The sequence below is a fragment of the Zosterops lateralis genome (genome assembly GCF_965231275.1).
Source record: "Zosterops lateralis genome assembly, chromosome: 6".
NCBI classification, from domain to species: Eukaryota; Metazoa; Chordata; class Aves; order Passeriformes; family Zosteropidae; genus Zosterops; species Zosterops lateralis.
In genome coordinates this window covers 26,802,518-26,823,357 of record NC_139761.1, presented here as the reverse complement: position 1 = coordinate 26,823,357, position 20,840 = coordinate 26,802,518, and the positions used below count along the sequence as shown (strand labels likewise).

At 34.9% G+C, this 20,840-nt stretch overlaps 1 protein-coding gene across 3 annotated transcripts in view; it reads right to left on the bottom strand.

Moving 5' to 3' along the window:
* Positions 1-20,840, bottom strand: part of HEATR5A (HEAT repeat containing 5A) — a 62,498-nt gene that overhangs the window by 21,239 nt on the left and 20,419 nt on the right. For all 3 annotated transcript variants that reach the window (XM_083864071.1, XM_083864073.1, XM_083864072.1), the window contains 14 exons: positions 20,363-20,618; positions 19,107-19,262; positions 18,169-18,419; positions 15,690-15,801; positions 14,687-14,839; positions 13,344-13,443; positions 12,558-12,667; positions 8,189-8,352; positions 7,897-8,072; positions 6,408-6,513; positions 5,610-5,800; positions 5,038-5,197; positions 3,762-3,951; positions 3,023-3,192 (listed from right to left, as the gene is read on the bottom strand). In XM_083864071.1, coding sequence (XP_083720197.1) covers positions 3,023-3,192; positions 3,762-3,951; positions 5,038-5,197; positions 5,610-5,800; positions 6,408-6,513; positions 7,897-8,072; positions 8,189-8,352; positions 12,558-12,667; positions 13,344-13,443; positions 14,687-14,839; positions 15,690-15,801; positions 18,169-18,419; positions 19,107-19,262; positions 20,363-20,618 — 2,295 coding nt within the window. The remainder of the gene's footprint in view (positions 1-3,022; positions 3,193-3,761; positions 3,952-5,037; positions 5,198-5,609; positions 5,801-6,407; positions 6,514-7,896; positions 8,073-8,188; positions 8,353-12,557; positions 12,668-13,343; positions 13,444-14,686; positions 14,840-15,689; positions 15,802-18,168; positions 18,420-19,106; positions 19,263-20,362; positions 20,619-20,840) is intronic.

Sequence of the window (20,840 nt, the reverse complement as noted above, 5' to 3'; positions counted from 1 at the left end):
AAAAGTGTAACTTGCTTAGTTAATTTATCTTATTTTTTCATGTTGAACACACTTAAATTCCAACTCAACTGCCCCTAAAATTAGTACTTAAACAGTACCATGACAACAGCACAGCATAGTTATTAACACTGTAGACTTATTGTGTTTTAATACTGATCTTATTGTCAATATCTTAGATTTGAAAACTGGCATTCACCGTGTTGAGGAGTACTACACCATAAGCTTACACAGATAAGCTCTTTAGAAGTCTGTTCTCACCTAGGTTAGTCTTAGAGCTAAATTTAGGCATGATTAAAAGCAAATGATTTGTATTCTGCTGGAGCCAAGAATTCAAATAGCAGGACAAGTATGCATTATTGTTAGAAGCCCCATGAAAGGTCCAGCTGACAAACAGGGAACACTCTCAGAAGCTGAAGAAGGGAAGCTAGATAATGACAAGCATATGTATACAATATAAAAAAACCCAAACAAACAAAAACCAAAACAAATTAAACCAAAAAAAGCCCACAAAACATAAGACGTTGAAGCAGTGTGTCCATTGCCTAAGTCATCTTTTACTAGTGCTAGCACAGTTACAACCTGAATTGTTTAAATACACTGGAGACCTGAACCTTCTCATGCTGTAGGGCCTGGGAAGACAGGTGGAGGAGGCAGCTTGCAGCTGCCTGCATGAGAAATTGTGTTAGCATGCCTAATAATGGAAAAAAGAAATTAAGAGGGAGGAGAGGGTGGGTTATGAGAGAGTGGAGGGAGGTAAAAGAGGAGGCAAAGAGAAAGTGGGGGGGAATGGCAGGAGAATGAGAATTTTAAAAAAGCAAGTTTCAAGACACAAACATTTAACAGAATCCTTGGGGAAAGAGGGTGGAGAGGGGCATTGGTTCAAGTGCTACTAAAAAGAGTAAAAAAAAAACTTGTTTGCACATTTGTTTTCAAGATTTTGAGTGAAAATTCATGTTTCTATGGATAGAGGGGGAAAGGTTCACTCATCTGACTGCAGATCCTTTGCATCTCCTGTTTTTCTTCCTAAATAAAGAATGCAATGGTGAATACCCACATGATCTAGGGCTTAGCTTTTGCATGCTACTTCCCCTTAAGACTTCAAGATGCAAGGCAAAGGAGAACCGTCACACCTTGTTCTCCAAACTGCAGACATTTAAACTGGCTGAGGGTCACCTTTCAAGTAAACAGCACAGTGAAGTGTAGATTTCAGATCCAATAACTTATTCTGCTCCCCAAATGAGATGGTGATTTAGTGGGTGGAAACTACATGGATGGATGTTGAGTTTTACAAATGCAGAATTCTGCTTCGGTAATTCTCTTCTCACAGACTTGCAAAGCACACACTCAAAAAACCTTGTTTATGACACTCTTAAGAGCCACACTGACATTACTGTATTGTCAGTGCCAGCAACATTGGCCTTATTTGTACAAGTTCATGAGAAGGAGAAAAGGTCACCCCATGTGATGGCACTGACTTGGTGGACTCCTCTCCCAGGAAGCCTACAGTTACCTCTGGGATAGAGGGGAACACACTCAGATGCAAGAACGCACATACTCGAGCCATAACCCCTGCTTCTTAATCGACTAATTTAGTATTATGAAGCTCATGAACTGCTATATGAAGTACTTTGAGACAACTTGTAAAAACAATAAAAATCAGTAATATGATATAGACAAGACAACTTTGTCATGACATCTTCTTTATTAGGAGGTATATTATTAGAGAGATAAAAGCAAGCTGTACATGGACTTTCAAATGCTCCCAAATGCTGCCACACCCTCCAAGCAAGAGACTGACTGACATAGTTTGTTGTGATTTTATCAACATGAGAAAAACTATGTTTCACCCAACAAACAGAAAATAATTGTTAGTGTATGTTAAAACAACACTTCAGATTAATTTGAGCTCTTCTGTAACTAGCATATCCATGTGTATCACAGTGTAGGGCAGAAAAACCCTCTTCAGTTTTTTCTAGCTCCCACAATCATGTTTCTAGTCAAACTAAAAAAAGAAATTGTAAGGAATCTAAACTTTAAACAAAATTAATATATATTTATTATTGATAAACAAGTGCGACCCAATGGAAGATGTGAATAAGAATTGTGTTGAAATAGATGAGAGTAAAACAAAATCCAACCACACTCTACTGTCTGTGGATTTTTGTTTCTCTCTGATTGACAGTGAGACATGACAGTAATAAAAAAACACCAATAAAACAAAGCCCTCAAAAACCTCCACCCAACCCTCCCCACCTCCACAGTGAGCCCCCCAAATCCACCAAGGGTAATAGCTACCAGAAAATTATCTCACTGTTTTGTTTTTTTAATAGAACTAAGTACTTCAGAACAGCAGCTATTCAAAGCCATATTGGGTGAAAAGAACACAAAACAAACCCCGCCCAACAAATAAACTCCCCCACCTCTTGTCAAATAGGGCTGAAAAAGTTTTATTTCTTTCAAAGACCTGATTTAACTATAACTTAAATGTAAGAAAATTTTATACTGACTGCCAAGATGTCAGTACACTGAACCATTAATGGTACAGAAATTACAAAACAGAGAAATATATAATTTTTCAGCATCATAAAAAAACCAAAATGAAACAAAACAACTCCCAGTAATTAGCACACACAATTTTTTTCAAATCAATCCTTCAACCAAGGCATAAAAAGCAGCAGAGGGAAAAAACTGGCCAGCTGGAAAAAATCCAGCAAAAAGTTGTAATAAATGGTATATCTGGCCAGAGAACTAGTCTTAACAAGAACAGCAGAATGCACCTGCAAGCAGTTCAGAAGGCCAAGATTTCTACAGAATGTGCTCATCTTGTAAAGGGGAAGCAGAAACTGAGGAAAAAACCATGAAGATATATAGAATACTTGCCTGTAGGACAACACAGAACACCTCACACCTACACAATGATCAGTTTCTCTGCTTAAAGAAACATCTGCATCTTTTAAGTGTTTATGAAAAATATGAACAAATTTTAAAACACATGGATATAAACTAGTAAATATATACTCACACAGAGGCAGCTTACAAGGTTAGACAAGTTGACGTGTCGAGGAGCAAACATGTGAAGCTGCTGAAGGCAAGAAATGGCTTGAGCTTGAACAAGGCAGTCAGGATTATCCTGCATCACTGCACAGCCTAAAAGGCAGGAAGTTCTTAAGGCTGACACTGCTGTACTGCTGCCTATATTGAGAATAAAGAAGGTTATTTTTTGTTTGTTTTTAAAACATATATTTATTTTTAATAAACACAATAACCTGTCTTTTTCCAAGCCAGCCATAACCTTCATCCTCCTAAAGGATAATCCTTATATCTGTGCTATAGTTTGATATCTAAGGGTAGTGATCACATTGCTCTCTGGTGATTTAGATGCAAATTTTAAATGTCTACATCATAACTAAGACATAGACAGGTGCCTAACTCTTGAAATATGAACACCTTCTGTTCTCATGTTAAAATGATAAGATGTTAGAATGTAAGAGACTGAAATGTAAAATTCATATTAGAAATTTCAGCCCAAGCAAAGCTCAGAGAACCAGTTCAAACAAAGGAAATTATGTCAGACACTCTTTTTGGAAAACTAGCAGTCATGTCATCTTGATTGCATAAAGTCGTGGCCTATGAAATACTGTCTTACAACTATGCAAAGAAACTTAGATCTGCTTACTTGTCACAATTGCAATCACACACTTTCAATGTTAAGCAATTTGGTTGCCACAGCAAACAAACAGACACATTTTTATGTTCTATACCTTGCAGCTCAGGGCCCAGAGTGGTAATAAGTGTATTTAAACAGCGCCCAAGGCTTTGATGAACTTCAGCGTAAGCCGGAGGCACACTCAGCAACAACATGAGAATGAGAGATAAGGTGGGTTCCACATGCACATGGTACAGGGGCCCAGCCAGGTCTACTATTAGTGACAGAGAGTGTAGTGCCCAGGCCTGCAAAATGAGAGAAGCACTAATGTCATCTCTATATGGGATACATTATATACATAAGACCTTTAAAAAATTTGATAGTTAAAAGTCAAATTCAGTGATGAACTGTAACAGAAGTTGCACTTTTAGGCTCCAAAGGAACAAATAGAGAAGTTATACAAGGAAACTTTATGAATCTGATGTTGAGTAAACCATTTTGAATATTCTACAAGGAACTGTATGTTGTGCAATGAAACAACCATTCAAAATTTGTCATTGTTAATAAACAAAAAATTGAAGGCAATAGTGAATTAGTCTAACTGTGATTATGATTTAAAAAATTCTTACAGTTCTCTTTGCAAGAACAGTTGTGAAAAAAAATTACAGTTTCTGAAATAACCTAGTGTTGTAGTCACAGTTACTTTGCATCAACAGCCACATCTATTTCATGTCAACAAACAGCTCCTCTTTGTGCAAAGATACTGTGAAGAAAGCTTTAAAAATTCTTTAATTGATATTTAGATAAATACATTAAATGCACTCAATGTCTCTTAAAGCTATTCTGATAGATAACAGTTTTAGCCATACAGAAATAACATTAGTTAGTCTTCAAAATTTCATGTCTTACTCAAGGATGTATATCTACCAAGTTCTACAGCATTCAGGCTACAAATCCTTTTTACTATATGACCCTTCAACAAAATATGCTGTGAGGTAAACACTGTAAAAGAGACAAAAACTGACTCAAAAAAAAATCCTCTCATAAACAAAAACCCCTAGTTATTAGCTAGTAAAAATCAAGATACAGATAAATGTGAAATGAATCAATCCCTAAAATATCAGATACTGTTTTTGAAGTGATCTTTATTAGTCTCACAGATCATTTAATAAGAACCTCCCACATCTCATCATAGTTCTTGCTATTGAAGTTGTTGAAGGTGGATTTTGAACAAGGGCTCTCTTCTAAATTGCCTTTGCTGCTCCAGCCATTACCTGTGAGGTATGCCTATAAGGTTGCAATGTGTTACTCTTACAAGAAAAAGAACCTTAAACTCCAGAATACAATTCAGTTAATTTGTAACATAACATTTTTATACAAGTGACAAGTACCTGCACATCAGGAGAAGTACTGTCCTGAGACAAAGTATAAAGGATTCCAACACATGCATTCAGGTGCTGAGTAGAACTTATTCCTCCTAGGTACCTATACAGACATCCCAGGGCCAAAGAATGACCTGTTCTTGATACCACATCCCTAGCGGATTTTAGCCTATTAATTGAAAGAAAGCTGTTAGTTTAATCACAAAGACTCTTACTATGCAATAAGCACATCTACAAATGAAATTTCTGGCATATAATCAGCAAAAAAAATTATTGGATGCTATTATATTCCCAAATGTATTCATACATTGTCTTTATCTGAAGAAAGCACAAAAAAATTTAGATATGCTTAAATGATGTTGCTAGAACAGCAGCCAATTTAATTCATTTCAAAGTCTACATGCTCACACTAAGAAATACATGCAGAACTCAGGCGGGGCTTTTGCCTGTTCATTTCTGAGGTAACATCAAATTCATGAAGGAAACTAGCTTTTAAAAATTATCATAATAGGTATCAGGTAGATTTCTCAAACATTTTTATGAACTCAAGCAGTATCTTTTAATGGTTATTGTGAACTTACTTGTCAAAACTGACTTGTGCTAATCCTGCAGTGAAGGCACTGTCAGAAACCACCTGTGCCAACCTGGCCAAACACTCTGCAGCAGCACATCTTAGAAGTGAATTATTGCTTTCCAAGGCACCCATTACCAACACTAGTGCAGATCTTCTAATTTCTTCTGAACCTAAACTTCCCTTGCAGTTAGCCAAGTGCTAAAAATAGACATTAATATATTGAACAGTTAGATAGTAATCAGAGTGTGCTTTTTTATCAGTCATGCAACAAATACTAGACCTCCAGAAGGATTTTGATTTTCTTCCCCTTTGTCTGAGGAATTCCCCTCTTTCAATTTGCTGTTATTAGAGTTAGACATCTAACACTACATAACTGTACAGCACAGCCTTACAGTATCAACATTATGATTTTAGGAAATACTGGATAGATTGCAGTAGAACCAGACAAACCACCATATTAGCACAAAATTGAGGAAATAATATCAAAAAGAAAACCAGTGAGAACAGAAAATGGGACCGATTGTTAATCCAAACAAAAAGTTCTGTGTACTGTGCTGGTCTGGACGGGGGTAGAGTTAATTTTCTTCAGAGTAGCTAGGCATGGTGCCATATTTTGGATTTTTCTCACTTTTATTCTTGAAATTCTTTCTCCCATTCCAACGTGGAGGGAGTGAGCAAGGGGCTCTGTGGCTGGGTTTAAACCACAGCAACTGATCTATTTGAACCAAGAGATGCTATGGTTTAGTAACAGAGAGAAACAAAAGAGAGGAAACAAAGGAGAGAAAGAGAGAGAGAGCAGATTTACCTTTAAAGAAGTAGAAAAGGCTGACACAACATGTAGTTGCACTATTTGTTGTCGAGATCCTTTTGTTTGCTTTATGGAATTCAACAATTGTTCTAACACCTGGAGCCTTAAACAAAATCAGAAAAGAAACCACATAATTGAAACATAAGGAAATAAATCAAGTTTTTAAATTCCATTTAAAAACCCATAACAAAATCTATAGATAAAACCAGCAATGGAATAAATTAACTCTTAAGCATTTTCCTTCAACTGGCATCCCCATTTACTACAAAAAAGTTTGTGTATTCCGTATTAGAATATGAATTTCCATATATGAAGATGAAATTTTTACATTTGTTTCTTCATATGTATTCACAGATAATCACTTATATCTAAGTAACATTGAACAGACATTATTTAAAGGAACTATGTATAGGAATAATGCATTTTGACTTACAATAGAGAAAGAAGGAGGCAAAGGGAAAAGAAAATGAAAATGCATTTATCTGCAGCAATTAATTCAGGTCTTGAGAAAGAAGTCAAGAAAACCAACCAACAAGCTGGTGACAGATGGGGCAAAAAAAACCCAAAAAACCAACCCAAAACACCAAAGAAAAAAATCCACAATAAAAGCAGTCAATGAAGACAGAATAAAAAAGTAAAGACAGGTCAGAAAAACAAATAAATCATTTGGCAATTTTATTGGCAGGTATTCTCATATACAAACAGCTGCCTGGAACCTACACTAAACCCCAAGCATTCAAAGTTGTGAAGACATCAAGACTCAGGACTCATCAAGACTAAACATTCATCCCACTCAGGAAACTATAAAACCATCACCACCTACAATGATCATGATCTAACGATTGAGATCTAACTTACAGTAGGCTTTGAAAATATTTAATTTTAAAATAATTCATCTGCTCTAAAGCTGCATTCAAAACTATTACCACACAGAAGCACACAGAAGAAGCAACTGCATGAAAAATCTTTAGGAAGTTTTTGCCTTAGCAATCAGTGCGCTTATAAATGTGAAACAAACCAAAATGCCATGTATGCACTGAGAAAATGCACAGACAAAAACCCAAGAGAAGTTCTTGATCTCTTTCAAGAATTCTTGTACCTTGACAGAACTGTGTTGAGACATGCAGTCTTGTTTCTCCCTATCCATTTTTTATGAAGAATGTATTGCGTATTAAGCACCACAAAAAATATGCAATATCTCTCAAAATAGTTTCCATTTTGATGTGGCTATCAAAGCAAAACAATATTTTTCTAGGTCCACAGATTTGCTATGACAGTAACCTCTCGCTGGATGTGCCTTTTTTTGTTGTCAGTAACTTTAAAGATAAAAATCCAATAATTTGGTGGCCTGAATTAAGCTATTCAGATGGTTTACAGACTCCACTTTCATTATTTTTTCAAAACTGGTTTCTTCTGCATCCAGTGTCAAACACTGTGATCATCTTACATCTCCTAAATTTCCCAGCGGTTACAGTTACTACTTTACCTGTGAGATTCAGTTATGTGGGAAAACATAACTCCAAAAAGTCGAGTTGCTGCATGGATAACAGATAATGCAGGAGGTAGTGGTTTAGGTACTGAATCCCCTTTTGCAATTTTCTCATAAATTGAGTGAGGGTCATACTCCAGGCTGCCACCAGCTATGCTGTTACCTAAAAGGAGCTGTAGGAAGGAAAATGTGATAGCTGTATTTTTGACCAAGTTTAAATGAGCATTGACCTAAATAACTACAACTATATGAAAATGCAAGAATACCTTTGTAACAGAACAAAAAGTACCTGCTCTTCGATGAACCGATGGTCAGTCTCCTGCAGTAAGGGACCCAGTAAAAGGAGGTCGTTCTCATGACAAAGGGATGGAAGCAAGAATGCAGAGGCATCGGTCTGGTTATCTGTGACAGTCAAGTCACTCACTAACTCTTTTAGAACAGCACTGAAGTTCCCTTTAAATTAAAGAAAAAGATATTCAAAACTATTGGTTATTTACTTGCCACAACCAACTTTGGGAGAAATACTTATACTGAAATAGTAATATCCATGTAATATTTCTCTTTAGTCTTCAAATAGTTTATTAGAGAAGACTCTCTGTTAGAGGGGAAACCACAGAGTAGTACGGGACATAAACAAGTTAAGCACCCCCAGCAATCTAGAAACTGAAAAATAGAGACTTTTTTCTTTACAGAAGGCATAATAATCCCACACAACTGATTTGCCAGTAAATATTTACTAATAAAAGAGAGGGGAAATGGCAGTTATGAACACAGCCATATTTTTTTCTATTTCCTGAAAATTAATGCTGTGGAACATATTATGTAATCACAAAGGAATACTTGAACTTGGCATGCAGAAGTAATTTAAAACATCCATAGGTTTGATAAATAAGCAAAAGCTGTTGAATGCAGTCCCCTATTTTAGGAGTTTGCATGCAAAAACCAAAGCAGGAAGAGTTTATTGTAGGTTACATTATGGTAAATTTCACTGTTAGTTAAAACTTCCACATATTTTTGCACATAATATTTCTGACAAGGTTGTACATAATACAAAACCAACACTGGGCATTTTGAGTCAGACTATTTAGGTCATTAAAATAGTCTTTGTAGTGAGAGAACATTTCCAGCTGAAATCACATGTGATGAGAAAGGACTGGTTTGTAATTGTGTTGAAAAACACTGCAGAACTGATCTTAAAGAAAGTACTCACTCTTTATACAAATATTACATAAGAATTTACCTCCAGAGCATTAAGACTGAAAAGTCAAGTCCTCATGAATTGGGAATTATCAGCACTAAGAAGTGGGGAGGGGGTAGAGATGGGCCCTTAACACCACATATCCAATTCCTCACATTCACTTTTATTGTTAGCTGATCACACAATTACATGTTTACACTGAAGTTGCTTATAATTTTTCAACACATGGAATTTTCAAAAAGTGAGACAACAAAGTTTTCAGCACCTCATGAGCACAAGCAGAGTTATTAACATAGTTAGAGCAAGCAGCTACTTAACCCTTCCCAGAAACAGACTCTTCTGAGAAGTTGACCCTCTTCCCTACCTGTCCAACTCCTGGCCCTCTCAGCCCCTGCAGGCATCTGTTGCTCTGCCTGCCTCCCTGACTAATTAAGCAAGTATGTAATTTTTCCAAAATACTTTACTCAAATCTAAGTGCAAAACATTTGCACTGTCAAATATATTGCAGAGTGCACAGATAATGCGTGAAAGGAATACAAATTGAGCGTTTAAAAAAACTATGATAGCTAACAACTAGAAACTATTCTTTCATTATTACTCATCATGACAAAATGTTATTTTAAAAATCTCCTTCCTATGAAAAAATACCAGCTTCTGAAATTAAATTTCATAGAGATACCCAGCATTTTTTAACCAAATAAAGGTTTATTTTAATCCTAGACAGTTGGCAAGTTAGATCATGATCATCAGTTAGATCATGATCATCATCCTCAGCACTTCAAACAATATTACCCCAATATAAAGCAGTTCAAAATTTTAAACCAGAATGCTGTTTCAGCATTCTAGCTATTCATCTCATCCCATTAAGAAAGAGAAGTGAATGCCTGTATTCAGTTTTATGGCTTAAGCAGTGGAACATAACAAGCATAAAAAGCTGAAGGAAAGAACACTAATGAGTTGTCTGACAAAACATATTAATTTCAGACAACAGAAAACATCAAGAAATCTAACGGAATTCAAGGTACTGAAATTATTTTTGTGAAATTTTCAATTTGGACAATACAAAACTTTGTATTAACTCACAAGAAATAATGCTTAGCCTTGAAAACATGAGCACATTATAACCCAAAACTAATGACACATGAAAATGATTACAAATACAATTTGTCATCTTTGTCAAGCTTTCCTCAGCTTAACAAGTTCATACTTTGGATCAGACAAATTACAAGTCTTATCCATTCATACACAATGGAAGACAGCAACTAAAACATGTTGAATGTATTTCACTGATGTCCAAGTTTACATAATATGTTCTTCTCATATCTGCCACTGCTGAAATAATGCAAAGAATCAATTATGATTCATGAAAACTCATGGCAAAACTTTGTAAAATTCTGCTTGAGCAGATAGGATTTTTAGTGATGACAGAAAGCAGTAAAAGAAACATCAAAGAGGCAGAAAGTAAGCAGGAAAGGACCAAGCAAAGCCTAAACAGTCATAATATCTCAGGCCTCAGAAACCTAAAGGCACACATTGACAAAAGCTTGGGATTATGAATAGTCTGTTTTCAACTGTTTATTTTCCTGGCTATTTTGTTTTGTTCCTCTTTGTCCTGTAAAAGAAAAACACTTTTGTACTAAAGAAAAACACTTTTTCACATTATTTACAAATAATAAAAGCTTAAGTTACAACTCCTGGCAAATGCTTCAATCATCAATTTTCTCAAAAAGAAGCAACTTAGAGATTTCTATCATCTAACTGCCTGGGCTGAAGAAAACAAATACAAATGAAGTTAAAGCACAAACTGGTGAAAGCTTCTCAATCAGTGTGTCACTCTGAGCCATGTAAAATGAGCCCTGCTGTGCAACACAAGAATACTCCTAACATTGTTCCTATTTATAATAACTAAATTTAGACATTGAAAAAATCATCCCGAGTTCCACAGTGATATTGTTTCTCCAAACAATTTATTTTTAAAATTCCCAGTATTTGCAAAGACATACAGCTTCTGCATGAAGATATTGTGCTGGAAATAATATGGAAAGAATGGTATTTGCTTCAAGTTTTACCTTAGAAACTTTTCATTGCATTTTTAAATGATGCATACCTGTATGTTAAGATATATAAAAGTAAGTTCTGGCAATGCATGCCTTGCCATTCCTTCCACACTCTCATACTGCTGTATTATATGAGTGGACACCTCTGAGACTACACCTGTTGTGATTCTAAGGTTATTTTCAAGATTTCAGCATAGTGTTCACTTATTTGTAACAAACATTTCAAGTTTTTTCTTTATTTATTGGACTAGAATGCAGCATCCTCAGCTATGCTGCTCTCTCACAGGAGGTACATTTTGCAGGTCACACTGTAAACCACTGTATTTTCAATGAAGTTAGAACATCCACAAAAATCCCAAACACACCAAGAAACTGCCAAACCCAGCCATACCCAAATATTTGTATTCTGTAACATGGCACTCCTGTAATACAGGAACAAAAAGAATAACTTGCTGTCAGGGGTGCAGGTGTAATTTGCAGTCACAAATGACTATTACACGCTATTCTTCATTATATACAGACTTGTAATGTGACAACAGCTTAAGGCACAGGTCAGGGATTTGTCCCAATTCTCTTAGCAGTAACCACTAGATGGAGCAGATTATTTGAATAAGTATTTCCTCCAAGATACAGAGGACACAGCTAATTTAGAGCACAGTTGTTCCATATTGTCTCTGTCCTGAAGAATACCCTGTACTTCTCTTCACAGCTGACACACTATGGTTCTTGCTGCAGTCCATAACCTACTGTACAGTGAATGATTTAAAGACCACAAAGATATTAAATATTTTAGCTGAAAGTTAGACCCATCCAACTACAGTGCATAGTCAATGGATCAGAGGCCTAGATTCTTTTTGTTATCTTCTCCTATAAAAAGTAAGTCAATCCCCAGATTTAGTTGAAATTGTTCTTTAAATACAAATCTTTTATCCCCAATCTGCACAGGATCAGATTAATATATCCTATAATTAATATATGCTTAGTTAAAGCAATCAATTTAAATTCTTTCAATGGTCTATATGCAATTAGTTAAAGCTGAAGTTACACCTTTGGGAATTAGGATTTAATGGAAAAATAAAACAAGCATCAAAGAAAAATATATTTTTCATCTAGTTTGAAATTGAAAGACTGTCTAATTTCAAATTTTAACTAAAAAGAGAGGAGAAGTGTCTATTTATAACAGAGGTCTGTATTGGTATTAGAAAGGAAAAAAGATCATGAACACTAGCTTTTCAAAACCACAGTGACTTTGCTACAATTCATCTAACTTAAATAGAGGGCATAAAATTTGTTTGTTAGAAAAGGTGGAACTAATTTTTGCTGGCTGAATACATGTTGGACAAAACCTTAAAAATGAGCCCACAGTATTTTTAATGGATTTCTCCTTGTATGGAAATACGTACCTTCATAGGCCTTTGGGGGCAATACCGCTAGTAATTCATAAAGTTTCTGTCTGTAAACCGTTGATGGAGTTTTTAAGGAATTTCCATATGATTTGTATATTGAAGAAAGCCTTAGAATAAAAAGCATGTCAGAGATAGTAGGGATTTAAGTTTTATGTAACAGCCTGTTTCATCGTACCACACTACTGAATCCTTTTAAAATCTATACATATTAGAAGTACATTTTGATTTGCATAATAAACAGTAAAAGGAAATCAATTTATTTCACATGTCCTGACAGAATGTCTGTTGTCCATTTCCAAGCATTATTTTTATTTAATACTAGAGAAATAAACAAGCTTTCTATTTCCTTTGATTGTATCTATATTTATGACAAGAAATTTTTGTGGATGTATTTCTCTAAGTTAGAGCTTAGAACTCAAATGCATTTAATTATATTTAAAAGGCAAAAGTTTAATAAAACCCTTTTCTGCTTAAATATGAAATTAAAAATATCTATATCTAAAATATGTTTTTCCAAGCATATTCCTGAACTTGGTTTCTTATTTAATAAAAATTAATGGTATACAAATGTAAATGTGTAAATTTAATTTAAAAAGCAGTATATAAAAACTAACTTTAAAAAACCCTTGCAAGAAAGTCTTCCTTAGATTTTTCATATGACACTGGAACCTGCAAACACAAAGTCTGATTTTTGTCCCTTGAAAAGAAAGTTCTTTAGAAAGTCCACTAATGAAATACAGATTACTCCAGCTTTTCAAATAACAGTTTTATACATGAACTTACTGTGTCAATAAATCAACAGCGCTTGGGAGAGGAGGAAGAAGTCTCTGAACAACTTCATCCGTAAGAAGACCAGCACAGTGGGAAACAAAGCTTTTAATAGCTAGAAAATTAATTGGATTTCAATTTACTTAGTGTGAGATACGTTGAAGAAAGAAAAATCACATTAGCAAAGTAATTACATTACTATATCACTAATAATGTATTAAAGTAGAAATGAAAAAAATTAGATGCACCGTTTTAGGTCTCAGCTTGGACAATTATATACTGACTTTTAATTGCATACATAAATGCAATTATTTTTTGCATTTTATTATTAACTAAGTGAAGGTATGTAACTCAATTTCATGATAATTCCATAATAATAATACTAAAATGGGAGGATGATCAAGTGACCTACTGCTTACTTTACTAGTTTTCCATTAAAATTTAGTTCAATTAGTGTATTCAAGAAACCAATTAATATGTATATAATTTACAGAAACCTAAACTTAAATTTCATTTCCAAAAGCACCTAGAGAATCTACTATATTAAATACCTATTTTCTAAAGAAAAAATATTTAAAGGTCAATTGTTTTTGTACTTCTAAAATGAAATTACTGTTGAATTCCACATTTTGTGATGTATCTTAATAGTGAGAGAGAAGAGTGCTTGCTATACTAGGGTTCAGCTTTCTGGAAAGCAAAGTACCCTTTAGTACTCTAGAATACAAGACTGAAACACATCAAGTATTTGAAGATCACTGGGGCAATCTCTTGGAAACCCAAATTTACAGGATTTCATGATAAAAAATTGCAACCTACCAGAGAGCAGCCACATTTAAATCCCTTTCCTGGCTGAGAATTGCAACTACCTATTCGTAATTTTTACCCAAGTCCTTCCACTTTCACAAACATATTTCAATGACTCACCAATTTTATTTTGCTGACAGGAAACAGAACCACTATTTTCCAAATACAATAGACTGAATAAACAACAGCACATATGCTTTGTGTCTTCAGTCATTATTGTGATTTGTTTGCTAAACAAGAGAAGAAACCTCTCTGATTACCTTTTATTGCCTGAAAATCAACTGATTAGAAGAAGGAGAAGAAAAATCTCTCTTGTTTGTTTTTTTTTGGTTGGTTGTTTTGTTTGTTTGTTTCATTATTTGTTTCTTCCATAAAAATGAAACATGTTTATATGTAAATATTGATATACATGCATGTATGTTGGGAAGTGAAATATAGCCTTTACCATCCAGTGAAAAAACAAATCAATGTCAAGTGTCCTTGTTCTTTCAGAAGGAAAATTAACTAAGAGCCCAATTATAAATATGCAGAGAAAGATAGTAAATCCTGCTTACCACAGAGGGCACCAGCACGACCTTCTAGTGTTACTTGCCAGGTAAATGCATCTCCTCGTGTCTTCTCTGTTTCTAGGTCTTTAGGAGATGATGGAAAGATGCACTTCCACAGTAACAGCATTCGTGGCAGATGATGTTGGACAACTGCAGGACCTGTAAATGTTGGCAGTTGTCAGGCCAATGCAAGGATTAAAAAAGCTAAATTTTCTTTCCTTCTTTTTTTATTGTGTTCACAACATCTTTACAGGAGTGAACAAAACCATATGCTACTTTCCCAGCCTTCTCATATGTATTTTCTCAAATATTTACTGTTCAGTGCTTCATTTTCTTATATAACTAATACCCATTGACACATTTACTAGTATGTTACCAAATCAACTACAATATCTTTTTTACACAGTACAGACCCTGTGGATCACCAGCATAAAAGAGATATAAGGACCAATAGTGATGTTCAGAAAAGCAAATATTTGTTTTAGGTTAATTAAGTATAATAATGTAAGAAAAAAAAAAAGGAATTGTTGGGCAGAAGTAATACCTGAAAACATTAAAAATATGACCAAAGCCAATAAAATACATTCTTCATTAGTAATTTACTGATCACAATCAATAATCTGGCCATTAATACATCTTAGAAGGTTCTGTAAGATTTCAAATGCCTGACAAGAGGGAAATACAAATGATTAGCTTTTTTTTTGCTGTGACGAATATTTTAAAATTCTTCATGACCACTAGGACATTTGCTTAGGTTCACTTTGAAATTTATTATCTACATTTAATTAATAGCAGTCCCACTCCAATCACTATTTTTCAGGCATTGCTCCCAATGAACTAATAGCAGATTTGAAATAACATTTTTATCTCAGAAAGTTTTTCTAAATATTCCAAAATTTGGGGTTTTAAAAATTATTTTGCAGCAGTAGACAAAATCTCAAATTAAAAGTCAGAGACAGAACACTGAACACCTTAATGTAGATAAAGCAAAAATGTAGAAAGCTACTACCTAATGCCATGAGAGCAGCTATCAAGAGCCATCCAGCCTGCATTCGCTGCAGTGAAATGCGACTGTTCTGAGAAGCAGAACACAACAAATCCTCTGCTACTGTCATGATTACCTTCAAAGTAAAAGAGAAAAACAGAGCATCACATTTTGGTAACTACCAACCTTTTTTCAATATTATTTGGTATAATACCTAATCCTATTCTCTTCCTCCCAGAGAGCAATCTTCCTCTTACACTATGGCAATAAACTCAGGCTCATGAAATTACAATTCCTGACTTCAGTATTCATGTGGAATGGCTTCAGCAGTTCTCTGGAGTACTAGGTAAGTTACTTTACTGCTTTGTACCCTCTCTTTAATCAGCAGTAAAAGGACAACAGATAATTTTCATAGGAACATGCATTGAAAGGATAGAAATGTTCTGATATTCTATTTATGTCACGATGTATGCATGACATCTATGAATTACAGCTCAGAAGAATTAATTATCTTTTTATTGTTGTTTCAGAAAACAGTCTATCATTCTCTCTGACCATTTTTCAAATCAACAAATGGTATGACTGACAAATCAATTAAAATAGTATAGTTAGAATTAATCCTATTTTAGCTGCTCCAGAATAATTGCACCTGCCTGCTATGTGCTAAATGCAAAGTGACTTGGCTTGTTACCGAAAGGTACCTACAGCTCACATGGAGGAACACCCTTGTGTCCATGCACAATTACCACAGTATGGCTACAAATGCTGTAAATATTCTGCATGTAGTTTGCTTCAATTGTTTCACAGATGCTAAAAAGTACCTTACAATTTGCATTATGTCTAGTCTCCAAAATAAACTGCTCATAAGTCAGCATTCCAAGTAAGAAGTGTCATTATTGAAAGTATCATTTAAAAGCTTCAGTATAGGAAACATCCTTATATCAATTTTGTCACATTTAAAATGTCATGAAAGGTTGCACGTGAAAGTTTGTTTCATGAATGTTTGAGATTTTTACACTTCCAAAACTTCATTTGAAGTCTTTTCCAATCTGAAGGTATTAGTTTCCCCAATTCCATAATGCTACCCAGTGGGTGTAAAAGAAGAAACAGATTTGTATAGATTTCTGACAGAGTTAATACATTCAATTCTAAAATAAAATTACCTTTTAAAAATTATACTAATAAAAATCACTAAAAACTTAGTATATTTAAACTACCAGTAAAACATACATGCTAGAAAGGATGCAATTTAATGATTTTTGACAATTTTTCTCTGTGTACTATGAGGAATGCTTCATATTTGAAAGATTTTTATTAAACTGAATTATAAGCAATAGGATTTAATGTTAAATATATATTAACTCACTATATTATTTTCTTTGGTTCCACCTGCAACTCTAACTGCCCTCTCAAAGGATAATGCATTAATATAAAACAGCTTCTCTACAGATCACTATTGTCTACGTTTGATATTTCCTTCTCAAACCCGCTCTATTTAACACTGGTCTCTATCCACTCCTCAGAAGAGGAGCTACTCTGGAATCTGGCAGTGCTCCTAGGAGAGAGCAGAAAAGGGCTTTTGTCAACTGTTCAGTTCTTCCCCCTGCCAGCTTAATACAGAATACAGTGTTCCTCCCATATTTCTTCTTGTGCCCTCCCATGCCTCCTCCCTAGCCCTATTTCATCCTATTATATTCCTCTAAAAGAAGTCTTTGTTAAGAATTACATTTCTCTGTTAAACAGAAATTTTAGTTCTGCTTAGGTGCATAGTATTTGAATGGCACTTCTTATCTACATAAATGGGAAAAGTACATTCATTTTGTTCTCTCCACATGATCTTTCAGCAATCACAAGGAAAAATTCCTCAGTCAGGACTCTGAATGTCCAGAATGTTCTTAATGTCCACTGATGCTGAAACAGTTATTTTCAGAAGAAAGAATGTAAGTTTTTACATTATGCAAAAAATTGGCATGTACTACTGACATTTGCGATCCGCCATAGTTTTCCAAACATGAGTAACTCAGCACATAAAGTTCCCATTAAGATGGAAACAGCTCCTTCCACCAGTTTTTATTTCTACAGCTGCATATCCTCAAAACTTCAGAGCACGGCATCTTCTATCTGCACTAGTGAGATTAGCATCTTAGACTGAGTTAATGCAAGAAGCTGATTTTGTTATATTCTGTAAAACAAAATAAAAGTGAGTAACTGTTGGACCTGACCAAGGATTTTCAAGATAATACATAATTGCAGATATTGCTGTAAGATTGACTAACCTGCACACTTGAGAGTCATTCCCAAGAAACAGGAATTTCTGCTCCTGATACATGTGAGAAAAACACATGCATTTTTGGGTCATGGTATGCTTCAAAGGCCTCTTTTGAGGAACCAAAGTATCTCATCACTATCACTGGGTATTGTGATCATGTCACAAAGAAAACATGCAAATACCATTGCAAAAAAAATATAAGAACAGCCTATATGTAAAGTATTCAGACCATACCTTCCCTTTTCCATGTGGAATTCCTAAGGGACAATGTTTTACTGCACCCAGCAAAGCAGCAACAGCAAAACTATAGCCAGTTACTGCTTCTGGGCAGGATTTCAATGTACTGAGACGCTCAATGCAACGATCCAAGAGCAGGGACACATAAGAGGGCAGTGCTACTGCAATACAGCGCAAACACCAAGCTGCTGTCAGTCTAACTGAAATGCTGGGATGAACAATGACAGAAATTACTGCTTCCAGAATGCCTGAAAAATAAAATGCATGGACACACTTAAGAAAGAGCCAAGCACATTGTCAAACAAGCAAAAATGTATACAGGCGACTGGCAAACATAACGTGATCCAATTTCTATACTTCTCTTGAAATCGTATTACTGTTTTTTAAGTAATTGTAACAAATTTAAATAATTAAGTTCTTTTTAGAAAAATTTATCCTGGATGAAAAGTAACACTATGGAGAAAACCTAACATATTGCACAGTTATCCCCCAACATGCATAGAAAATACCTGTAAGCTTTTGTAAGGAAGCAGAAATCCATGCCATGGATGCAGCTAAATGAGAATAATAAAGGTACCCAGCTCAATCTAACTGTTTTATTATAAACATTATGAAATGTTGGACCTTAATTGAGTAAAATTTGATTTTTTTTTTTCTTTAATTAACATACTTGCAGAGGTTAGGAAAGATAAAGAACTCTTTGGGCAATATCTGAAATTTTTGTACAGCATGTAAGGCCGTCAACTTTCCCTCCTCCTCCCTTTTTTTAAGATTTATTGGAAGAAAACAGAAAATAATACAGGAATTATGGAGGATCCTGTTTAGGAGACTAAGCACCAGAAGAATAGCCATAAGAAATCAAAGAAGATGACAGTGAACAAACAAATATAAATTTAACATGTACTCTGGTTCACAAAATAATTCAGGGCTTGTACCTGTACTGGAGTCTTGCAGTAATGGTGCTGCTGTAGTTCCCAAGCCATGGATGAGACTCCCAAGTTCCTGAAGTGCACACACAAGCACATGCTGACTCGCTGTTACATCTGTTGTATTAATTTTTGTTTCCAAGTTGCCATCACTCATTGCAGCATCTAATAACACAATACAAGAAAACTACCATGAAATCATTACCAAAATCAAACAAACAGATGGGAGAAAGGTTTTTTTTGCCAAGAGAAGTTGTTTATTTTACTAAATGAGCTTTTACCATTACCATTTTTATTATTGTTTTCATAAAGGGTTATCTTCACTGAGACATTTCTTTTACTGAAAGGATGGTGTAGTAACATCTGTGAGGGCAAGTGTGAATAAATGGAAAATACCAAATTGCTTATCTTTACATGATGGGGAACAGTAGCTAGAAAGAAGAGTGCTATTGTCTGCCCTACCAACAGTAACTTTAAGAACACATACTTTGATATAACTTGTCAGATTTTACTGCATCGTAGGAAAAAAAGAAAGGGAAGAAAAGAATAAAATCTTGCAAGAGTAAGAGAGAAGGCAGAGACATGGAATGAAGAGAGAGGGAAAAATATGATGTTTTTTGAAAGTTTATCTTCTGAGACACAAATCATTATGTCTGTTTAGACACAAAACATTTAGATATTTTAATCAGATACAACATGCAGTTGTACACCAAAGGACAACAGGTTATGTCCAGGATTCTCTTTCTTCTCCAATGGTGGAAAATCAGAGGCTTTTTCTGGAACAAGTGTACAAGATCTTATCATGCAAGAGATCTGTTTTCTCCAGGAGAAATGCTCATTTGTCATTTAGGAACAAATGCTTCTTTTTTGAACCTTCAGTAATGTCAACTTCTCTGAACAGGAAGGCAGGATCTGACTAGACATGCATTATCTGCCAACCTAACCTACTTCACAATACTGTCTGTATACTATTACTGCAATTATTTCATTTGTTAATGATTAAAATTACAATTGCCTGGAATGGAGTGTTAAAAAATCTGTATATACTTGTGTGGGTACACATATACAAAAACACAGACAACTCACACAAGCAAATAACCAGCCCAATCTTAAAACAAAGCAGTCCATCAAAAGCCCTGTACATTATCATGGTAATAAATCAGCACTATATATTCTATTTCTGCAGACTCTGGATTAGGTAGTCGGACAATCACTTTAAAAAGGAAAACCAGAGGCCTGAATAGAAAATCTTGTTAGACCCATACCTACAACTTTCTTCAGTTTCCAGATGGCCTGACAAATCTCCTTGGCAGCTGCAATCTGAGCCTTTTCCCCGAGCAGGCCTCCTACTGTAGCTCGAAGGATGAATGAGACGCAGCGGCGACAGCCGATAGCATCCACGGGACTCTGAATAGCCTTAGGGTGAGACTGAGACACAAGATCTAGAATGTGGGCTAGGAAGGCAGAGAAGTTCCTTTCGAGCCATTGTGCTCCTAATGTAGAGACAAATACCACATATGCCTGAAAGAGATTTGAAAAGAAATGTGTCTTACAGCAAAGAATCTGGAAATTCACTGCTAACTATCCTACATATTTATTTTTTAAAATCTTCACATTGCCACAACTAGAATACTAAAGTGAAATATTTATATATTTATGCATCCATAAATCACATATGTTTTTGCTTTTAGATATCTGCAATTTATATATATATATATATATATATTTATATAATTTCAATTT